This window comes from Glycine soja, chromosome 5 (assembly GCF_004193775.1).
Source record: "Glycine soja cultivar W05 chromosome 5, ASM419377v2, whole genome shotgun sequence".
NCBI classification, from domain to species: domain Eukaryota; kingdom Viridiplantae; phylum Streptophyta; class Magnoliopsida; order Fabales; family Fabaceae; genus Glycine; species Glycine soja.
Window position 1 is genome coordinate 35,811,622 of NC_041006.1, and position 22,066 is coordinate 35,833,687.

At 35.4% G+C, this 22,066-nt stretch overlaps 3 protein-coding genes across 4 annotated transcripts; 2 read left to right on the forward strand and 1 right to left on the reverse strand.

Annotated features, from left to right (window-relative positions):
• The first annotated feature begins 4,744 nt into the window (after positions 1-4,744).
• On the forward strand, positions 4,745-11,197 carry LOC114412805 (putative ABC transporter C family member 15). 2 transcript variants are annotated; one of them, XR_003666826.1, is made up of 11 exons: positions 4,745-4,871; positions 5,023-5,916; positions 6,043-7,472; positions 7,566-7,652; positions 7,738-8,331; positions 8,433-8,597; positions 8,799-9,093; positions 9,499-9,718; positions 9,961-10,019; positions 10,096-10,159; positions 10,289-10,366. XR_003666826.1 is itself a non-coding variant. In XM_028376856.1 (11 exons), the coding sequence occupies exons 2-11, from the start codon at positions 5,073-5,075 to the stop codon at positions 10,862-10,864; spliced, it is 4,359 nt and encodes a 1,452-aa protein (XP_028232657.1). In that variant the 5' UTR covers positions 4,745-4,871; positions 5,023-5,072; the 3' UTR covers positions 10,865-11,197. The 2 variants fall into 2 exon arrangements, 1 of the variants encoding a protein (XP_028232657.1); XM_028376856.1 differs by adding an exon at positions 10,746-11,197 and having other exon boundaries at positions 9,499-10,019; positions 10,289-10,528.
• Positions 11,198-14,320: 3,123 nt separating this feature from the next.
• On the forward strand, positions 14,321-17,790 carry LOC114411351. Its single transcript, XM_028375056.1, has 5 exons — positions 14,321-15,935; positions 16,004-16,107; positions 16,171-16,257; positions 16,337-16,681; positions 16,762-17,790. Exons 1-5 carry the CDS (start codon positions 14,321-14,323, stop codon positions 17,788-17,790), a joined length of 3,180 nt encoding a protein of 1,059 aa, XP_028230857.1.
• Positions 17,791-17,913: 123 nt separating this feature from the next.
• On the reverse strand, positions 17,914-18,924 carry LOC114411352 (uncharacterized protein K02A2.6-like). The gene has a single exon (XM_028375057.1). The coding sequence runs from the start codon at positions 18,922-18,924 to the stop codon at positions 17,914-17,916; it is 1,011 nt and encodes a 336-aa protein (XP_028230858.1).
• Between the last annotated feature and the right edge of the window lie 3,142 nt (positions 18,925-22,066).

Genomic DNA, 22,066 nt, shown 5'->3' on the forward strand with positions numbered 1-22,066 from the left:
GAGATAAAATAGAGAAAAATAGAAATTGAGTTTTATTTTGAATTTTTTTACCTTTTTAACAAAATAAAAGAATATACATTTTCTCTGTTTCCCCCCTCTATTTCCCTTCTTCTTATCCAAACTATTGTTTTTTTAAGGAATTATCTAAACTATTATTTAAAAAATTAAGAACATGCTTAATTTAGATGTACATCATAATTGATTTAAGTGTGAGAGTAATATTTTAAAATCAATTGAAATAATTTTTAAAATGTGATAAAGTATATGTTTTTTTTATAAAAAAAAACATAATTGCAAAGAAAGAGTTTATATTGTTAGAATTAAAAAAAAAAGCAAGGATCATTTTGTGATTAAATTACCAGTGATTATAGTTACACAAAAGGAAAAGCGAAAAACATTGTTATAAATGAAGGTATATTTAGTTTAAAATTAAGTGAAATTAATTTAAAAGTATTCAAATAATTAAAATATATTTATGTTTATTTCAGTCACAAATTTTATTTAAAAACATGCGTGAAAACAGGAGAAATTAATTCTGAATTACGACCAGCCGCTTTAACTAATAAAAATGCAAAGGTTTGTATAGAAGTGGAAGAAAAAAGGAAGTGGAGTACACTAGTACAGTGATGCAGTAGTAAATAAATAAGGCAAATTTACTGTAGGGATATTTTTAAAAACTAATTAGAAAAAAATGTCTGTTTTTAAATTTTTTACCAGCGAGTCTGTTTCTTCATGCATGTTGTCAGAAGAACTAGCTATATTGGTAGAGGGTGTTGCCACCATGCTGAAATGCCACCAATACAAATGACGATTATGCAGTAAATTATTATAATGTATATTACAAACATTTACCTATTACGTTGCTTTTCCATTTTCAAACTGTTGACCCACTCAAACACTTTTTGTAACTATTCTTATAATATATATAAACAATTTTCAATAAGGGCTTTGATAAACAATTAATTAAATATTTGTTATAATTTTTTTAATTTATATAGAAATTTTTATAATTAAAAGAACAAATATTCAAACTATTATTATGTAAGTTTTAAGTTATTTTCATAATCATAACAATATTATTAAAATAACTTATATAACTTTCAACATAAATTATTAACACAAATTTATTTTATAAATAATTTTCTATATAAATAATTTATATAATTAAATATTTGTTAATAATTTTTTTTAATTTGTGAAAACTATTATAATTTTTTTAATTTATTTATAATTATTTATGATATATCTAGGAAAATTATTTTCTATATAAATTAAAAAATATATCTAGGAAAATTATTTATAAAATATATTTGTGTTAACTTTAGGAGAATTTGTAAAAATAGTTTATGGTTTATCTATAAGTTATTTTAATAATATTGTTATGATTATGAAAATAACTTAAAACTTACATAATAATAGTTTGAATATTTGTTCTTTTAATTATAGAAATTTCTATATAAATTAAAAAAATTATAACAAATATTTAATTAATTGTTTATCAAAGCCCTTATTGAAAATTGTTTATATATATTATAAGAATATTTACAGAAAGTGAAAAAGCAGCGTAATAGGCAAATGTTTGCCTATTTGTATTGGGGGCATTCCAGCATGGTGTGTCTTGCTTATGCCAATGGTGATACCCTTCAGCTCAGCATGCTTCTCGTCATCTGCAATAACGGAACACCTATGTCACCGATTCTTCTGGTGACATCTATGAAGAAACAGATCCCCTCATAAAAAATTTAAAAACAGACCCTCTTTCGTAATTAGTTTTTAAAAGTGCCCCTACAATAAATTTGCTAAATTACGTGTAAAGGTAACAAAATAGTTGATACAAGTACGGATGTTTAAAATTGAATTACACTAGACGTCAAATCAAAAATCGACAAACGGTGATTATTGATTTAATTTTGTTATTTTTAAACCGTACGGTTCGATTTGACATAAATATATTTATATTTTAAAATTCTATAAATTGTTAGTTCACTTACTTGCTCCAGTCATGCGTAATATACATATACGTACACAAAAATCTTTCAGCAAAGGTTGGTGGACTGGACAGAGATTCCCGTGATAGGGACATTTACGAATTACAAATTTCTAAATTTGTTTTGAGTATAATTGCTGTGAAAGCCTTTTGATTTTGTATAATATTTTAAGGATTTAATATATTACTATATTTATATATAAAAAAGAGATTAAAATCTTAAGAAAAAAAGAGAGAATAAAATAGTAATAAAATTGTTCAAATTTAGAAGATGTTTAATTTGTAAAACTTAATAAGATGTGAAAGTTAATGTTTATGTTTAAATATTAATGCTCATGAATTTAACAATAAAATCAATAAGATTATTCTTAAACTAGTTTCAGTATAAGTTTTCCTAGGATTGGGGAGACCTTGTGTAAAATAAAAAGATTTGAGAGACCTAATCAGAGGATTCAAGTGTATGTAATCTATCCCTCCTTAGATTTATTCTTGGATATACCCCCCTCTTGCCCTAATGTGCACCTTGATATCCTTAGGGATGGTTTCACCATATTCTCACTTAGGCATTATCCCAAAATCCCATGATATGCATCCCATTGCAGTTACACCATTAACACACAACATGACTTTGCGATAAAGCTAAAGTGTTGACCTATGTTGATCTTTGTTGCCCTAGCAAGGTTGGTCACACTTGAGGCATAGATCAACAGGCAACTAACCATAATCATTCCACATATGACCATGAAGGTACATAAATATATTTCTTTTGATACATTCCACAATCTTTAATATAATTGTAATTGCAAACCTATCTATTCCTCAAACTAGAATTTAATGTAATTTTCCTACTGTAGTGCTATAGAGGTTGCGGATATGAGTGGACAATGGTTGTAGTATTTTATTTTGGTAGTTATGAATTTTACAAAAAATAATGGATTATGAAAGTAAGTGTGATTGAAGGAATTTTAAAAAGCTTCCAGTAATTATTTTAAAATTTAATATAATATTAACGTTTGCTAACAAAAATTAAAAGAAAAGACTAAAATGAAACTTTAAAAAACATAAAAGATCAAAATAAAATTTTTAAAAACATAAAGGACAAAAGTAAAACTTTTATAACTTAATATATCAAAACGAAATTTTTGAAAACACAAAAGATCAACCTAAAATTTTAAAAAACATAAAGAATTAAAATAAAACTTTTAAAACTTAATATAACAAAATAAAATAACACTAATATACAATGAATCAAAAGTCACATTTAATCATTAAAGACTTAAAATATAAAGACTTCTTTGAACGAAATGAAGTCAACTTGTATTTCTTCTTTATTTTTATAAAAAAATCAACCCTTTGTATGGAAACGACAAACAAAAATCATAACATTCAGCATTTTTATATTATAAACTTAATTTTTTTTTGTGATAAATTTTTTTTATCAATATTTTCTTTTTCATGTAAGCGGAACATTTTTTTTATCATGAAAATAACTTAAATGGAAGATTGTCATTCACTTCTCTCATATGAAATATTTACATAAAAATCACTAAAATTTAAAAACACTTAAAAAGAAAATTTTGTTAGTGATTGAAAAATGAAAATTTAAATATTTACATATTATATATATATAAGAAATTTAAATATTTTAGTGATGTTCTTATATTTTTTTCTTCAAAAATTTATAAGGGCTTACATGATATAAGAAATTATTCTAATTCATAAAATACAGTATTAAAAAATATTTTAAAACATTAATTAAGAAATTTACAGTGAAAAATTATAAAATACATTACTAATTAGGGTTTGCGTTTTTATGCTGATTTTATTGACTCTGTGATAACGAAATTATTTCCATTTCTCTATATTCTATTTCACCAACGTGAATCACATGATGCATTTCTTAAAGCTACCGTTATAAAAAAATAAATATTATAAGGGTAGCTTTATAATTTTTATGACTTGAAGTCAATAAATTTTTTGTCACTAATCTGAGGTGTGTTTATTTATTAATTTATAACAAATACTTAATAAAATTATAATAGTAGTGAAATATAATTTCATTATATTAGACTCAATTAGAAAATAATTACTTATGTTATATTAGTAAACAAATCCATTATATTAGTGGGGATTATGAAATCATCATTTAATTTTTATTATTAGTGAGAAAATATTCATTATTAATGATTTAAAATATTTTTGTCAATTTTTTATCCAAAACATTTTAAGTTGAATACATCATAACAAGTTATCTTATTATATTATGTGCTATTTTTTCTTCTCAATATATATATACACACATTATTTAAAAAAACATTTAATTTATGCTGGGAAAAAAAGACGTCTCATATTTTGATAGATAATTTGTGTAATTAATGTTTTGAAACATTATATTACCAAGATTTTATATAAAAATTTATGTATATATATATATGTTTAGACAAATTTTTGTTTACATATTCCGTTTTCTTGACATTGAATACTGGTTTCGTCCATGTATTATGTACTTATCTTTTCTGAGTTGGTTGGATTTCACTAAATGCGATTTTCAACTCACTCTTATGAATATATATCTTATGAATATATATATATATATATATATATATATATATATATATATATATATATATATATACCTGTTGATTTGTCTTCCAAAAAAATGATAACATTAAAAACGATAAGAAATATTCAATTTAATTTATTAAAGTTTGGTATTGGAATGTGATTCTATAGCGTTCTAGTCCTCTGTTCCTGTGTGTGCTCCATATATATAAGTCTCATCTCTGTCAGAATCCAGTGCCTACTACTGTCTACCGACTCTACCGTCAATCATCACTAACACTTGTAAATTCTCCCTTGGCTTCCTTACTATTTCCATAGCCAGGTGTGCCAATGCTTTTCATTTTTCTTTCAACGCATTATCATCCTATGCCATCTTTACATCACATACATATCACTTCTCTTTTCACATTTTTTTTGTTTCTATATTTAAAGTAATTCAATAAGGCATTTTTTTTTTTTTTACCATTCTACAGTTCCTGCCTTTTGTTTCTTCTTCATCATTACACCATCATCACTCAAAAGCATGGTCGTTTTGGATGCTCTGTTGGGAACGGTCAATGTGGCATTCTTGTATGCCATTTTGATATGGCTTTTGGTGGATAGTTTGAGACAAAGCACTCTTAGCCATGTTCGTGTTGTAGATTGTTTCAAACGAGGACCAATGGTTTTCGCTGTATCCACTGTTCTATCCTGTGCTGTTATTTCTGTTATGAACATGGCTCTAGCCTTTTACCAATACAGCTCTAGGAAAATAATTGGATTTAACTCTGTTTCATTGGCTCTAACTTGGGTTTTGGCCACTATAGTTTCGTTTTATTCAATGAGGACTAAAGTGAGGGAGAACAAGAGGTTCGGGTTCCCTCTTGTTCTGATCCTATGGTGGGTTTTTGCTTGTAGCATAGATGCAATCTTACTGTCTTTGAAGCTGGTAAAAGGTTTTGAATCAATCGACTTGTGGTTTTTCTTGTCAGAGGATAACGTAGTAGATTCGGTTTCCTTGCCTTTGTTGGTACTTCTTTGTTTCAATGTGTGTGCAAGGGAAAACAGTGATGTGGAACAAGAACAACAACTCTTACTAGAAAAAGAGGAGGAATCTTCTATGGAGGAGGAAGATGAAGAGGCTTTTACGAATGCAAGCATGTGGAGCAAACTTGCATTTCGATGGTTGAATCCCATTTTTAAAGCCGGTCGGATTAAAAAGCTTGAACTTGGTCATATTCCTCCTGTTCCTCCTTCTGAAACGGCAGAAAATGCTTCTTCCGTGTTGGAAGAATCACTTCGCAAACAGAAACTTGAAGGGGGTTCCTTGACAAAAGCTATTGCCTATTCTCTATGGAAGTCTTTGGCCTTAAACGCAGTTTTAGCTGGTATATTTTATATTTTATTCCGTATCACTACTACTGTTCCTTTTTGGTTTTTCTGTACCTTTATTCAACTTTAGTCACTCATGTATTAATTACTAAGTAATTTATCTGTTTTGTTTACACTTGTAGGTGTTAACACAGGTGCCTCCTATATAGGTCCCTTGTTGATCACAAATTTTGTGAATTTTTTATTGGGGGATGATGGTGATTCAAGCATCCAATATGGATTGCTTCTTGCATTTATTTTCTTCCTTGCAAAGACTGTGGAGTCACTGAGTCAAAGACAATGGTACTTCGGTGCTCAACGAATTGGAATCCGGGTGCGTGCTGCTCTCATATCTCTAATTTATGGGAAGTCCCTATTGATGAAGTGTGCTGGACCAACACAAGGTAGAATCATAAACTTGATCAATGTGGATGTTGAAAGAATTGGGGACTTCTGCTGGTACATTCATGGAGTTTGGTTGCTTCCAGTTCAGATCATTTTGGCCTTGGTAATCTTATACATAAATCTGGGTGGTACTCCTTCTTTTGCTGCATTTGGTGTCACCATATTGGTCATGGTGTGTAACACACCTTTGGCCAATAAGCAAGAAGGTTTGCACTCCAAGATCATGGAAGCTAAGGATTCAAGAATTAAAGTGACATCAGAGACCATGAAGAACATCAGAATTTTAAAATTACATTCATGGGAAACTTCATTCTTGCAGAAACTTCTCCAACTTAGGGAAATTGAGAGGGGATGGCTACAGAAATACCTCTATACATGCTCAGCAGTAGCCACACTATTCTGGACATCTCCAACTTTAGTTTCTGTTGTCACCTTTGGTGCTTGTATACTGGTGAAAACAGAACTAACAACAGCTACAGTCCTCTCAGCTTTAGCGACTTTTCGTATTTTGCAAGAACCAATCTACAACTTGCCAGAGCTTATCTCCATGATCATTCAAACAAAAGTCTCTGTTGATCGAATCCACGAGTTCATCAAGGAAGACGATCAAAACCAATTCATAAACAAGCTTACTTCAAAGATTTCAGAAGTGGCTATTGAAATTAAGCCAGGCGAATATGCATGGGAAACAAATGATCAAACTCACACGAAACCAGCAATTCAAATTACAGGAAAGTTAGTGATAAAGAAAGGTCAGAAGGTAGCAGTTTGTGGGTCAGTGGGGTCTGGCAAATCAAGTTTGCTCTGCTGTTTGCTTGGGGAAATTCCATTAGTTTCTGGGGCAGTAACCAAAGTCTACGGGACTAGAAGTTATGTACCCCAAAGTCCATGGATTCAGTCTGGAACTGTAAGAGAGAACATATTGTTTGGCAAGCAAATGAAAAAGGAATTTTATGAAGATGTTTTGGATGGTTGTGCTTTGCACCAGGACATCAACATGTGGGGTGATGGAGATTTGAACCTGGTGGAGGAGAGAGGCATAAACTTGAGTGGTGGGCAGAAACAGCGGATTCAATTGGCAAGGGCTGTTTACAATGATTCTGATATTTATTTCCTGGATGATCCTTTTAGTGCTGTTGATGCTCATACCGGAACTCATTTGTTTAAGGTTAGAGTGCTATTTTTTTTTTACTGATGCGCTTTCTGATGTAACGTTTATTTCTTTCAATGAATTTCACCAAGAATTGGAAATGCTGTGCAGAAATGTCTCATGAAACTTCTATATGATAAAACGGTTGTTTATGCTACCCATCAACTGGAATTCTTGGAAGCTGCAGACCTCATTTTGGTAAGCTATTTGAACACTAATCTTTAGCAGATGAAATTGCTTTACAAGTGTTTGACCCTTCACTATTAAAATACTTTTTTGGCAGGTAATGAAAGATGGAAAAATAGTGGAGTCAGGAAGCTATAAAGAACTTATAGCATGTCCCAACTCTGAACTTGTTCAACAAATGGCTGCTCACGAAGAAACAGTACACGAAATAAATCCATGCCAAGAAGATGATTCTGTTAGCTGCAGACCCTGCCAAAAAAATCAAATGGAAGTTGCTGAAGAAAATATTCAAGAGATCATGGAGGATTGGGGGAGAAGTAAAGAAGAGGAAGCAGAGACGGGTAGAGTGAAATGGAGTGTTTACTCAACATTTGTCACATCTGCTTATAAAGGAGCACTTGTTCCGGTTATTCTTCTCTGCCAAATTCTCTTTCAAGTTATGCAGATGGGAAGCAATTATTGGATTTCATGGGCTACAGAGCAGAAAGGCAGGGTCAACAATAAACAGCTTATGCGAACATTTGTTCTTCTATCTTTAACCGGCACCATCTTCATACTGGGAAGGACTGTTTTAATGGCAGCTGTTGCTGTGGAAACTGCTCAACGCCTTTTTCTTGGAATGATCACATCAGTTTTCAGGGCACCTGTTTCATTTTTTGTCACCACACCTTCAAGCAGAATTATGAGTAGGGTCAGTTTCACTATTATTTCTTTATTTGATAGATTATTGCTATCTTTTGATTAGTATCAGCTTTAATCAGATTTCAATCATTCTCTTCTTGATGATTACAGTCATCAACGGATCAAAGTATCGTAGACACAGACATACCATACAGATTAGCTGGACTAGTATTTGCACTTATCCAGTTATTGAGTATCATTGTGCTAATGTCCCAAGTTGCATGGCAAGTCATTCTCCTCTTTTTTGCGGTGCTTCCAATTTCCATTTGGTATCAGGTAAGAACTGTATCAATCTTTGACAATGTACACAAATTAAATCATGTCATTTTCCTGTCAAAGTCTTATCAGCATGAACTAAAAAGATTATAGTGTAGCTCGTGTCATGCTGAAGGCTCATCTTGTCATAAACCTTTGCATGTGCGAACTCTTGCATGACTCAATCTAGTATTCTAGTGATGAAGTTATTTATTTTTGTAGGCTTATTACATCACAACAGCCAGGGAATTAGCCAGGATGGTTGGGATTCGAAAGGCACCAATCTTGCACCACTTCTCAGAATCAATTGCTGGGGCTGCCACAATCCGCTGTTTCAATCAAGAGAAACTATTCTTCACCAAGGTTAAGGCTCTAATTGACGATTATTCTCGGGTAGCCTTTCACAATTTTGGCACCATGGAATGGTTGTCTGTCCGAATCAATTTCCTCTTCAATTTGGTCTTCTATTTTGTACTTGTCATCTTGGTGACTCTTCCAAGGTCTACCATTGATCCAAGTAAGCTTCTTCTTCCCCTATTCATCTTATCAGCAGTGGTGATAGCAGTTACATGCATACATGTGAGAACCACTTTTCTACAACATTATTTTAGGAAGCTCTAAAGAGGGACACTTACACGTTATTGATTAACCTAAGGTTACAACTTTAAAACCAAAAAGAAAAATAACTTGTTTGTATTAGATCCTTCTGGATGTAACTATGATGCCATGATGCTCACACACTAGTGGTACTTTATGATTGATGCATGTGGCAGTACTCGGTGATTGAAATATGCTTCTCTTTCCTCTCTCACCAATTCCTTCTCAATTATACTTGTTAACGAGCAAATGAAATAATTAAGATTTAAGATTAGATCCACTAACAAGTTTATAGGATTGCTAAGTTGCTTCTTCTGATTTTCAGGCTTGGCGGGTCTGGTAGCTACTTATGGTTTGAACTTGAATGTCCTTCAGGCTTGGGTGATATGGAATCTTTGCAATGTTGAGAACAAAATGATATCAGTTGAGAGAATATTGCAGTTCTCTAGCATACCAAGTGAAGCGCCATTGATTATTCAAGATTGCAGACCTGAACCAGAGTGGCCAAAGGAGGGAAAAGTTGAACTACGTAACCTTCATATACGGTATGATCCTGCTGCTCCTATGGTCCTCAAATGTGTCACTTGTGTCTTTCCAGCACAAAAGAAAATTGGTGTAGTAGGCAGGACCGGGAGTGGAAAATCTACTCTGGTGCAAGCCCTCTTTCGAGTGGTGGAGCCTTTGGAAGGATCTATACTTATTGATGGTGTAGATATTTCCAAGATTGGTCTGCAAGATTTAAGATCTAAGCTTGGCATAATTCCTCAGGATCCAACCTTGTTTCTAGGTACTGTAAGGACTAACTTGGATCCACTAGAACAACACGAAGATCAAGAACTCTGGGAGGTTAGCATTAGCAGTTAACACACTTTCTTGAAAATGCCAATGTCTATCTTATTACTGAAAGAACTACTATTTTCAGGTTCTCAGCAAGTGCCATCTTGCTGAAATAGTAAGGCGGGATCAAAGACTTCTTGATGCACCAGGTATAAATATGTTAAAAAATTGCTCCATTCAGGTGTATAACTTTAATAACCGTACGTCCAACTCCACAGTTCTGGTGCTTTTCCACCCCAATGCTGTTATTGATATGAAATATTCTTTCACTGATGTAGTGGCCGAGAATGGAGAGAATTGGAGTGTTGGACAAAGGCAGCTTGTTTGCCTTGCTAGGCTACTACTGAAGAAAAGAAGAATTTTGGTCCTAGATGAGGCAACTGCATCCATTGACACTGCCACTGACAATTTAATTCAGAAGACAATTAGGGAAGAAACAAGTGGATGTACAGTCATTACGGTAGCACATAGAATTCCTACAGTTATTGATAATGATCGGGTTTTGGTCCTTGATGAAGGTATGTACTTCAATACATGTGATCATACCATTAATGATTATGAAAACATTATCTCATAGTGAAGGTTATCATCCAAAAGAATTTAATGGGGAGGTGGGGGACTGAAAAAGAGTGTTATGTTAGGTTGAATTTAACTTGATTTTTCAAATTATCGTAGCATATTATTGCACCCCTTTGTGTAAGCTGCTGACAAGCACTACTATTTTGACTTGTACAGGGACAATTGTAGAGTATGATGAACCGGCTCAATTGCTGCAGAACAATTCTTCTTCATTCTCAAAGTTAGTCACAGAATTTTTTAGGAGATCATCCCAAAGTAACTTTCAAAAAAGATAAACAATGGGGACAGGCATAAGATATTTTCAGGAGAATATAGCAATGACAGACCACCATACTGTACATAGAGATAAGTTAGGCGTTGGACCGCAGCTCAAGAGACACTGACTGATTACATTAGCAACTTAAGGATTAAGGTTAACGTAGATTTGGGGTTTCTAATCATACGAGTGTATTCTTAGTTGCTGTTGAAAGGGAGATATAAGATGGGTTGGATGGTTGAGAAAGAAGGAAAGAGACAAAAGGTCGTGGGTTCGATCCTCCCTCCTAATAAAATTAATATTCTAACAAATTAATGTTTGCAGATAAAAAAAATTGTTCTTCTACTGTCAAGAACTTGACTGATTCTCTAACCTAATTTTCCTTTTCCAAAAGCAAAAATTTATTTATTATGCATTTTATGTTGTATTTGTTAAATTATATGTTTTTCTTTTTTTTAAAATATAAACTATAATATAAAACTATAAATTATATTAATAAATTATTATATGTTATTTAATATTTATTATATATTACTAACTAGGTTTGTGACTCAAGTCCATTTGATCTGTCGGAGGTTGAGTCAAATGCATTATTTTTTAAAGTTTACCTTGACCCTAATTGCAGGTCAAGTCCATTTTGCCGACCATAGTAATAGTTAATGATTCATATTTAGTTCACTTAATCTCGTTGAGAAAAAAGAGACAAAGATAGGTCACTTGATGCATCCCCCAAATGTGAAAAAATAAGAATAAGAATTAATTTTATCCATTTAATTATATAGAAATATTGAGTTTAAATGTTTTAATTCTTGGGTCAAAATCTATTTTTACGATTTGTTCCTTGAAATGTTCGTTCGTCTTTTCATTGATTCAAATTCTTTCTTTAATATGAGAAGCCTAACAGATTTGACCTTATTATTGCTGTCAAGCCCATTTTGGATCTTGTTCCACACCTATTATGATTTTGGTGAAAATGTGATCTGAAATTCCTGAATGCATGCAAGTGATAGTTTTATCTTTCTTTGGCTTCTCTTTGTCATAAGCTTTCATACAAGCAATAGTAGGATTTTCTTCCAATAGCGGTGTATCAACTTTGGAGATTACAACGTTCCATAAACTTTGAGATCTTAAGGAAAAAAAAACTTTAATTATCTTCACTACTCAAACGTGATAGTTTTCCCAATTAAACATTAGAATGACAGATGAAGAATTATCTGAAGTGGACATATTTGCACCACAACTGCCTGGAAATTGGATCACTCAGCAGCGTTTGCACTCAACCTCATTGTGTTTAGCACTCAATCAAAATTTGCCTTAGCCCATAAGAAGTAAGCTCAGATATCGCTGTTGGGAATATTTAGTGAAACATAGAAACATTAGAACTTGCAGAGAAGATGCAGATGTTAAAATTAAATCTAATAATTACCATTGAAATTCATAAAATGAGAATGTATATGTATATATAGGCTTACATTCAATTTGAAATTCCTAAAAGATATAATCTGCCATCAAATTTATTTGAAATTACATTACTAATTGAAACGAAAGATAAAAGATAAAATCTGCAACAAAACAAAAATTCTATCTAAACTTTTTTCAAAAATCAAATTTCAAATAAGGCAAAATCTCATGACTACAAAATCATACAATTTTTAGTCATAAATCTTTGCATGTGCTAACTCTTGTATGACTCAATCTAGTATTCTAGTGATGAAGTTATTTACTTTTTGTAGACTTATTACATCACAACAGCAAGGGAATTGGCCAGGATGGTTGGGATTCGAAAGGCACCAATCTCGCATCACTTCTCAGAATCAATTGCTGGGGCTGCCACAATCCACTGTTTCAATCAAGAGAAACTATTCTTCACCAAGGTTAAGGCTCTAATTGACGATTATTCTCGGGTAGCCTTTCACAATTTTGGCACCATGGAATGGTTGTCTGTCCGAATCAATTTCCTCTTCAATTTGGTATTCTATTTGATGCTTGAATCACCATTATTGCCCAATAAAAAATTCACAAAATTTATGCTCAAGGCAGTGTAGCAGTGCAGCAGTGATGTGATACTTAAAAAAATATAAAAGATACCAGCTAAAAGAGTGTGGAAGGTGTTTACGCTGAAATTTGGTAAACAATCGCTAGTCTAATCGAGTTGCTTGCGAGATCGACTAGTGAATCTCAGGAGCATGTCAATTGTGTGTTCGCTTTAGATGTAAAGCTTTGAATGTTCATCATTACAACGAGTTCATTGGAAGAATCGAAATGCTGGAAGTAAACTAACAAGGGAAAGGTAAATTGCAGAATTTAAAGGAGCAGTGAGTTCATTCGATCGAATGAACCATTTAAAAGACAGGAATTCTAAAGTGAAATGAAAAATGCATTGCATTCGAAATGTAAAGTTTACAGAAACTTAAAATGGTTCACAATCATACATTTTCCTTGCGTACTCGTTTCTCTCTGCGCTGGGTACTTTGAGTATATAAGGATTTTGTAGAAATGATTTGCGACCTTGAAATCTGACTAAAAAACTGCTATATATAGACATTCGAAAATAAACTGCCCTAACGGTCGAACACTATCCTAATGCCAAGTGTCCTGCTACGTGCACCTTACATGCACATAACTGCTCCTTAGAACGGTTATCCACATTGCTCGAAGTCGAACTGATTTTGTGAAGTTTTTGTCAGAAATTGCGCTAAGTCCAGAAATCTTGCTGCCTTGACTTCGATTCGACCATATGCCAGCTCGATTCGCCCAATGGTTCGAAGCCCTCTTTCTTGTCTTAGCCTTATACTTCGTAAATACTTCCTCGAACCTGTGAATCCCTTTCAATAGACTCTTCTTTCTTTTCGATTCGAGCATAATCTGGCAAAATTCGTATTTAGAGCATATTTTTAGCTCATCAAAAATATGGGCTAACAAATTGCCCCCAAAAAATGTCTGCTTCGATTCGAGATCGAAGGAAGATGAGAAGTTGACATTTTCTCTCTTCTTCTAACAGTTTCCCTGGAACGGCGACACGATGGCACCTTTAATGGTAACCGTCGCCTCGATCTCCCACTACCCATCATTAATTCCACCTTTCTAGGCAGAGTGGGACACGTGTCACGCTGGGGAATAAAAAGGGAAGTCTGATGTGATTGATTTCTGACCCTTGATTCTTATTATATTGTTTTCCTTTTTTTTTTAAAGTGAAACTCCATAAATAGCGCCAGAACTCCAGACAAAAACCCCTTCAGCTTCTTCCAAAACCTTTCTTCTTCTTTACTTCCGAAACCTTTTCTTCTTCTTTGCTTCCATTATTTCCGGCGAAACTTTCCTATTTTCAGATAACAACTTGCTACTCCTTTCATCATCAACCTTACCGTATCTCTGAGCTTTGCCATTGTTCTTCGTGAGTCCAAGCTTTTACTCACTGATCCTATCAGTTACCAAACCCTTCACGAGAAAATCATCCCTTTTTAGATTTCTTACAATGTCGCAAGGACAAGCAGTTCCGTTTGCTGGGAAGTGGCACCATTTTACAGTCAGGACTGATGGAGAAAAGGTGGTTCCAGAACCACATGGTGACGCCGAACAAACAGAAACCTGGGAATCAGAGGTGATGATCCCTTTCGCAGTGGAAAGAACAGTTTACGCTTTCGGTGGACCCCTGCCAGACCAAGAATCACTTTCGAGTACAATGAACAAGGTATTTCCCTGCTACCCAACTTGCGAACCTAGGATTTTTTATAGTGAGCCTTACAACTTTAATTGTTTAAGCAAACCCCACAAATTCTTTCGATCCGCCCCGTCAATAGCCCATAGGGATTACCTACCTTGGCTTGATCGAGTCGAACAAGCGTATGAGGATTTCTGGAAGACATATGGCATCTTTGATTTGATACAATTCTCTCGATCTGGTCCTGAATATCGACCAGAAATGCTGATAGCAGCTATGCACTTTTTCGAGTCTTCTACCAACACCTTTCAATTTAAATGTGGTATGATGACCCCTACTCTCTTAGATGTAGCCGCCCTCACAGGCCTTAGGCCTAACGGAGAAACTTATGACCCCACTAATTCTAGTGACAATATCAAGCTAGTATATAAGGAGAATACCTTTTCCAAATATATAGCTGAACACAAAGGACCCGTCGAAGAGGAGGTTTCTGATGAAGAGCACATAGCCTTCTTAACCCTGTGGCTATCCCACTATGTCTTCTGCACGAAATCCTTGCAAGTAGCCAAAAGATTTATTCCAATGGCATTACAAATTCATGAAGGTCAGAACTTTGGATTTGGACGCCTCTTGTTAGCAGTGCTATACGAATCGCTTGGTGAGGCATGCGATGATCTGAAGAAATCGAAGGATGGGTCTTCCTTCTTAGTGTCCGGGCCTATGTGGCTTCTCCAATTGTGGCTTAATGCCACTTTCGAACAAGAAATGGGATTAATAATCCCACAAGATTATGCTGAAGAAGTTGCGAATCGCTCGATCGAAGGCCAGAGAGCACTTCGATTAACACCCAAGACCTTAGATCAAAACCCACAAAAGCTGTTCCTAAAGTACATGAGGATTTTTCTGAGCTTTGACAAGTTTCTTCCCCAACATGCTCCATTCATTAGTCGAGAGGTTGGCCCGGCCTGGTTCACTGACTATTTTCCTGCTGTCGATCCGGACAATGAAGAAGAAGTGAACGAAATATGGTCATTTTACTTGAATCCACAGATCCTGTCTTGTCGTACAGGTGTTCAATCGAACTATTTAGGCTTGGTTGGATACCAGCCTAATTTGGTTTCAAGACAATTTGGCCTCTCGCAAATCCGTCCTAAAAGCTTGTTCGAAGATCCTCGAGACGTTATAAGAGGGGCCAATCTTTCGGAAAAGACTTTCAAGAAGTTTTTGAAGATTTCTCTTGATGAAAACTATAACCTGCATCCTTTTGAGTTCAACCATTCCCACTTCTGCACCATGGGGTTTGTTACCTGGTGGGAGAAATATTATTCGACCCGTTCAGTTGGAGACACTACTATCATGATCTCCAGACTTGAGAGTGGTTTTACACAACCAACGGTCGAGAATATCCGCTCAAACCTTCAAGCTCGAGGTATTAAATTACTTTTGACTTTCTAAATTGATATGTATTTTTGCCTTTTCTAATATTCTTACTTTCAGGCAAAACAATCATGACGAAGAAAAGTGCTGAAACATCTCGAGCTGATGTGAGACCCAAGAAACCCACTGGGGTGAAGATCCAAGAATGGAAACAAGAAGAGAAGGTGACTCTTCTGAACTTATCTTTTACTCTTAACGTCTTGCCTCATATTTCTTTATTTTTTCAGAGTCAAAAGAAAGATGATAGCATTGATACTACCACGACTTCAAAACGCTCGAAGCATGCGGTCGTCGAATTAGACGAAGAGAAAGATGCAAGTTTTATTTCTAATGTCAATATCATAGCTTTCTTTCAAGTCTATATTCTGACAATTCTTTACCCTCGTAATGCAGGAAGAAGAGGAAAGACCTCTTATAAGAAAAAGAAAGTTACCTGCGACTTCGACCAAGTCTGCTGAACAAACAGAGGCAGGCAATTCCCAGGCTCAAATGCCTAAGAAAAAGAAAGTGAAGCAGGTCGAGCCTGAACCTTCTGTGGCTGTTAAGGGTGGTGAGCCAATCAAGAAGAAAAAGAAAAAGACCAAGCCTTCAAAAGAACAAGGTGACAATCAACCTGTTGACGTCCAACCACCTTCGACCGATATTGACGGCACTGAAGTAGAGGCTACTCCTTCTGTTGCTGAGATGGGCAACCCTGTCGATCAACCGGTCTCACCACAAGAACAACCTGCCGTCGAGGTATCATCCTCTTAATGTGTTTTAAATCATAGCTTATACGAAACTATTTGTTAACCTTTTTCCATGATAACTCGAATCAGGTACAACAAAATGTTTCTGTAGAAGAAATACCCTCACATGCTCGAACATCTCCCGCTCCTGAAACGGATGCAGTGAATGTTGAGGAACAGGGTGAAGGTCAAGGCATTGGATCCAGCAGTCCTCATGGATCGAGTCAGAAAAGTTCATCCGAAGAAAACTTTTTCGATGAAGAGGGCATAGAAGAGGCTGAAGCTGGTGGTTCGGACATTTACCCGGCGTCTTCGACATCTAAGCTTTCCGCTAGCATAGGGATCGCAGAAGATACATTCATTCAAATGCAAGACGAAGACCCTGCTGCAGCCCTTCGACTCCTGCTAAACACAAGTCAAGCCAACACCTCAAGTGAAAAGATTCCTGGTGCTTCGTCCTCATCTGATGCCGAAATAAACTCTTCAGTGCGCCAAGATTGCCTGCTCCTGAAGTTATCAATGGAATACGCACGGGAAGACGTACTTAAATCCATTGAAGAGAACCCCTCTGCTGCTTTTGGGCACCTGAACTTTTTGAAGAAATTGCACAACCCCCTTACCTCTGATGAGATTCTAGGCAAAGTTATCCAAATCGAGTCCATTATCGATCAATTTGCAAGTACTGTGCAGAAAAAACGCGAAAATGGCGCCAGACTAGATGCCCAGAAACAGGCACATATCCTTCTGCTCGAGAAAGCCCGAGCTGCTCAACATGAAGTCGAACGTCTTACCAAAGAGGCGAAAGAAGGATCTTCTGAGATCAAAGCCTGCGATGATAACATCTCCTCCTGGGAAGCAACTATTACGGATTTGCTGTCTCAGGTCGATGATCTAAAGCAAAAAATTGTGACAGAGCAGGCCAAACGCAAAGAACTCCAGGAGAAGGCCGCTAACTCGATTCAGAAACTGGTTGCTGAAAAAGGGAGGGAAGGCCTGAAGGCCTTTAGCGCATCTCAAGCTGTAGCAGATGAGGCGAGAGTTATGGAGAGTGCTGACCAGGTCTTAACTAAAGAGATGGCCACCTTGAAGAAACTATATGAGGACTTGGTCATGCATTAGTAGAACTTATAATTTCTTTATTTCGAATTCTGTATTTCGATTCTACTTTTCGATGTAATATTGACACATGCCCTTTCGTGGCAATTTACTGTTATCGCCATTTTTATGTTTCCCGTATTTCTCTTATTCTATGCTTATTTTAACTACAAGCAGTGTTGGTTTATATTTTTTCAAATACTTACCATTTATGCTCAAAGTACGTTTCTGAGTGGTTAGCTCCTCTAACTCATAAGCACCATTCGAATAGATCTGAATTATTTTATACGGTCCTTCCCAATTTGGGGACCATTTGCCCAAGGCTCGATCCTTACTATCTATGGGCAGGATAATCTTCCAAACTAAATCTCCAACATTAAAAGTTTTTGACTTCACTTTCTTATTATAAGCTTTAGCAACTCTTTCTTTTTGTTTAGTCAAAACTTCTAATGCTCTTAATCTCTCCTCATCTAAATCAACCAACTCATCTGACATCATTTTCCAATAATGGTCGATTGGAATGTCCATTTGTTTTTGTACCCTGGCTGATTGCAAATGTATTTCGACCGGAAGTACAGCATCATGCCCATAAGTCAGTCGAAATGGGGTAGTATTAGTTGATTCCTTAGGAGAATTTCTACATGCCCATAGAACTTGATCTAACGTTTTATTCCAATTTCTTGGCTTTTGGGCAATGTGTTTTTTAATCAAGTTAATTACAATCTTATTGGCTGCTTCGACCTGACCATTTGCTTGCGCGTAATATGGTGTTGAGGTTAATAATCGAAAGCCAGTTTCTTTGGCAAATTCTTGCATTTTCCGTCCAGTAAAAACTGAACCTTGATCAGTGGTAATTGTTTCAGGAATACCATACCAATAAATAATATGATTTTGAATGAAACTAATTACTGCTTTCTGATCAACATTTGGCAAAGGGACTGCTTCGATCCATTTTGTAAAGTAATCGATACCAACTATAATATAACGCTGGTTCTTAGAAGAAGCAGGTTTGATTTCACCAATTAGGTCCAAAGCCCATCCTCTGAAAGGCCAAGGTTTGATTATGGAGTGTAACTCACTAGCAGGTACATGCTGTATTCCTGCATGCTTTTGGCATTCCTGACAGCCTTTAGCAAATTCTATGCAGTCTTTCAACATCGAAGGCCAATACAAACCTTGTCGAAATAAAAGCCATTTCATTTTATGGCCTGCTTGATGTGATCCACAAGCCCCACTGTGAACATGGGAAACTGCCAAGTATGCTTCTGATTCACTTAGACATTTCAACAACACTCATTCTGCAGTCTTTTTAAACAAATCATTTCCCACAATCACGTAATTTAAAGCCCTATATTTGATCTTTCGAGCCACATTACCCATTGGATTTTCCAAATATTCAACAATGGACTTTCTCCAATCATTATCTAACATATTGTCAATGGCCAAAATTTGAATTTTTCCCTGGAGATCATCCATGCTTTCATCTTCATTATTTTGTGGTGTAATTGCCCCCACAAGTTTTGGCATTGGCAATTTAGTACTTAATGGCTCTGGTATCACCAGTTTATCTTTTATTTCGATCAACTGAGTTAATTTTTCCTTCGACATTTTGTACCCTGAAGCTATTTGGGCTAAATCATTTGCTTCTTGGTTTTCTTGTCGAGGTATATGCTCAATGTTAATGTAATCGAAATGATTCAGAAGAGAACTCGCCATAACAAAATATTTTGCTAAGTGTTCATTAACACATTTGTATTCTTGTGTTAATTGCTTCAATACTAATTCTGAATCACCCCTTATGTTAACATTTCTTGCCCCCAGGCTAATTAAAATTTCAAGGCCTGTAATTAGAGCTTCATACTCAGCCTCATTATTAGAACAAAGCCCTTTGATTTTATATTTGAACTTAGTTGGAACTTTATTGGGGGATATTATTAAAACTCCAATTCCAGTTCCATGTTTGTGTTTCGATCCATCGAAATACAAAATCCAAGGCTCTGTATCGACATAGTCTTGCGGCATCTCGATCACTGAGTGATCTACAATAAAATCTGCCACAATTTGACCCTTAACAGATTTCAAAGGCTTGTACGTTAAAGAATATTCTGTTAATGCTAAAGCCCATTTTCCAATTCTACTGTGTAAAATAGGTTTTGACAACATGTGCTTAATAATATCATAATGAGAATACACATAAACATCAACAGGCTTTATATAGTGCTTAAGTTTTGCACAAGAGAAATACAGACAAAGACAAAGTTTTTCTATGGCAGTATATCTAGTTTCTGCATCATTTAGTACACGACTAAGATAATAAATTGCATGTTCTATGCCATCATCATCTTCCTGAGCCAACATGCTACCAATGGTCTTGTCAGACGCAGCAATATACAACTTCATAGTCTTGTTTCGACTAGGAGGCATTAACACAGGAGGCTTGATCAGATATTCTTTAATTTCATCGAAAGCCTTTTGATGCACTTCATCCCATCTGAATGGTTCATCTTTCTTGAGTCGAAGTAATGGCGAAAAAATTTGAGCTTTGCCACTTAGATTCGAAATGAATCGCCTCAAGAAGTTGATTTTTCCTAGCAAAGACTGAAGCTGTTTTTTGGTCGAAGGAGGCTTCGTCTCAAGAATAGCCTTTGTCTTGTTTTGATTTATCTCAATGCCTTTTTTATGCACCACAAAACCAAGGAAGTCTCCTGCACGCACACAAAAAGCACACTTTAATGGATTCATTTTTAATCCATGTTTCCTCATTCGTTCGAAAGATTGCCTAAGGTAATCCAAATGGCTATCTTCTGAGGAGGATTTGATGATTATATCATCAATATAAACTTGCATAAATGTGTCAATAAAATCATGAAACATGGAATTCATGGCCCTTTGATAAGTGGCCCCAGCATTTTTCAACCCAAAGGGCATAACCACCCATTCATAAGTGCCTAAAGCACCAGGACATCGAAATGCTGTTTTTGACACATCACTTTCAGCAATAAATATTTGGTTATACCCAGAATAACCATCTAACATGCTTAAAAATTCGAAGCCAGCTGCTGAATCTACCAACATTTCCGCTACTGGCATAGCATATTCATCTTTAGGTGTAGCATTATTTAAATCCCTAAAATCTATGCATACTCTAAGAGTTCCATTCTTTTTAATGACAGGGACTATATTTGCTAGCCATTCGACATACCTGGCAGATCTGATGAATTTACACCTCAGCAGCCTTTTGATCTCTTCCTTAATTTTGGACATGATTTCTGGTGCGAATCTTCTTGGTAGTTGTTTTACTGGTCTTTTTCCCTCCTTAATCGGTAATTTCATTTCGACATTTCTCTGCTTAACCCAGGCATTTCGTGGTAATCCCAAGCAAAACAGTCTTTAAATTCTCTAAGAAGAGGCACCAGCTTTCCTTTTAGACTTGAGGTGATATTGGCACTGATATATGTTGGCCTTTTCATCGAGCCATCTCCAATGTCGATTTCCTCCAAAGGATCTTGAGCCTGCATCTTTGGCACCTCACTTACGGGATTTTTCTCGAAACCCAACGGCTCATCGTCATAAATGCAATCCAGTCTTCGATCCTTTGTTTCTTTGTTTTTATGATCTTCGATCTTGGCTTCAACTGCCATATTTTGTTGAGATTCAGCCTCAAAGGCCGTATTTAGTCTATTTTCGGCCATATAAGCCGTAATTCTGGCCCATGTAGTGGCCTCAGTCATATTAATCTTCATATATATTCCACCCAGTTGGTGGAATAACTCCATCTTCAGAGGGAACAGCATCAATTTCCTCCCTCTCCCATATAAACCCATAGGTAGGATGGAGTTTGACAGAGTGGATAACATTGTCACTTGATTCGACAACAGCCTCCTTATCACCACAAGGTGCTATGTTAGCCAACTTTTTGTCAAAGGTTTGTGCAGTAACATTATCGACCTCTGACTTATAGAAGCTTTGATCCGCCTCTATATTTTCAACAATCCCATCCTCCCTCCAGATAATGAGTTTCTGGTGAAGGGTAGATGGCACAGCCCCAACTCCATGAATCCATTCCCTTCCTAATAGCAAGTTAAAATTAGCCTTAGACTGTATCACCAGGAATAGAGTTGGTCGAACTATACTGCCTACAGTAACATCTACTTGAATGGCTCCCAAAGAATAGCCAGTTTTACCCTCATAATTCGAAAGCACAATGTTGTGGGCAGATAGATCAGTGTCATGTTTCCCGATCTTGTAGAGCATAGATCGAGGCATTAAGTTGACAGCCGCTCCTCCATCAATGAGCACT

Coding starts and splice junctions, on each gene's coding strand:
- LOC114412805 (XM_028376856.1), top strand. CDS start 5,073: ATGGTCGTTTTGGATGCTCTGTTGGGAACGGTCAATGTGGCATTCTTG. Junction 8,332..8,432: donor CAAGCAGAATTATGAGTAGG/GTCAGTTTCACT, acceptor TGATGATTACAG/TCATCAACGGATCAAAGTAT. Junction 10,160..10,288: donor AAGACTTCTTGATGCACCAG/GTATAAATATGT, acceptor TCACTGATGTAG/TGGCCGAGAATGGAGAGAAT.
- LOC114411351 (XM_028375056.1), top strand. CDS start 14,321: ATGTCGCAAGGACAAGCAGTTCCGTTTGCTGGGAAGTGGCACCATTTT. Junction 16,258..16,336: donor AATTAGACGAAGAGAAAGAT/GCAAGTTTTATT, acceptor CTCGTAATGCAG/GAAGAAGAGGAAAGACCTCT. Junction 16,682..16,761: donor AAGAACAACCTGCCGTCGAG/GTATCATCCTCT, acceptor AACTCGAATCAG/GTACAACAAAATGTTTCTGT.
- LOC114411352 (XM_028375057.1), bottom strand. CDS start 18,924: ATGTTGAAAGACTGCATAGAATTTGCTAAAGGCTGTCAGGAATGCCAA.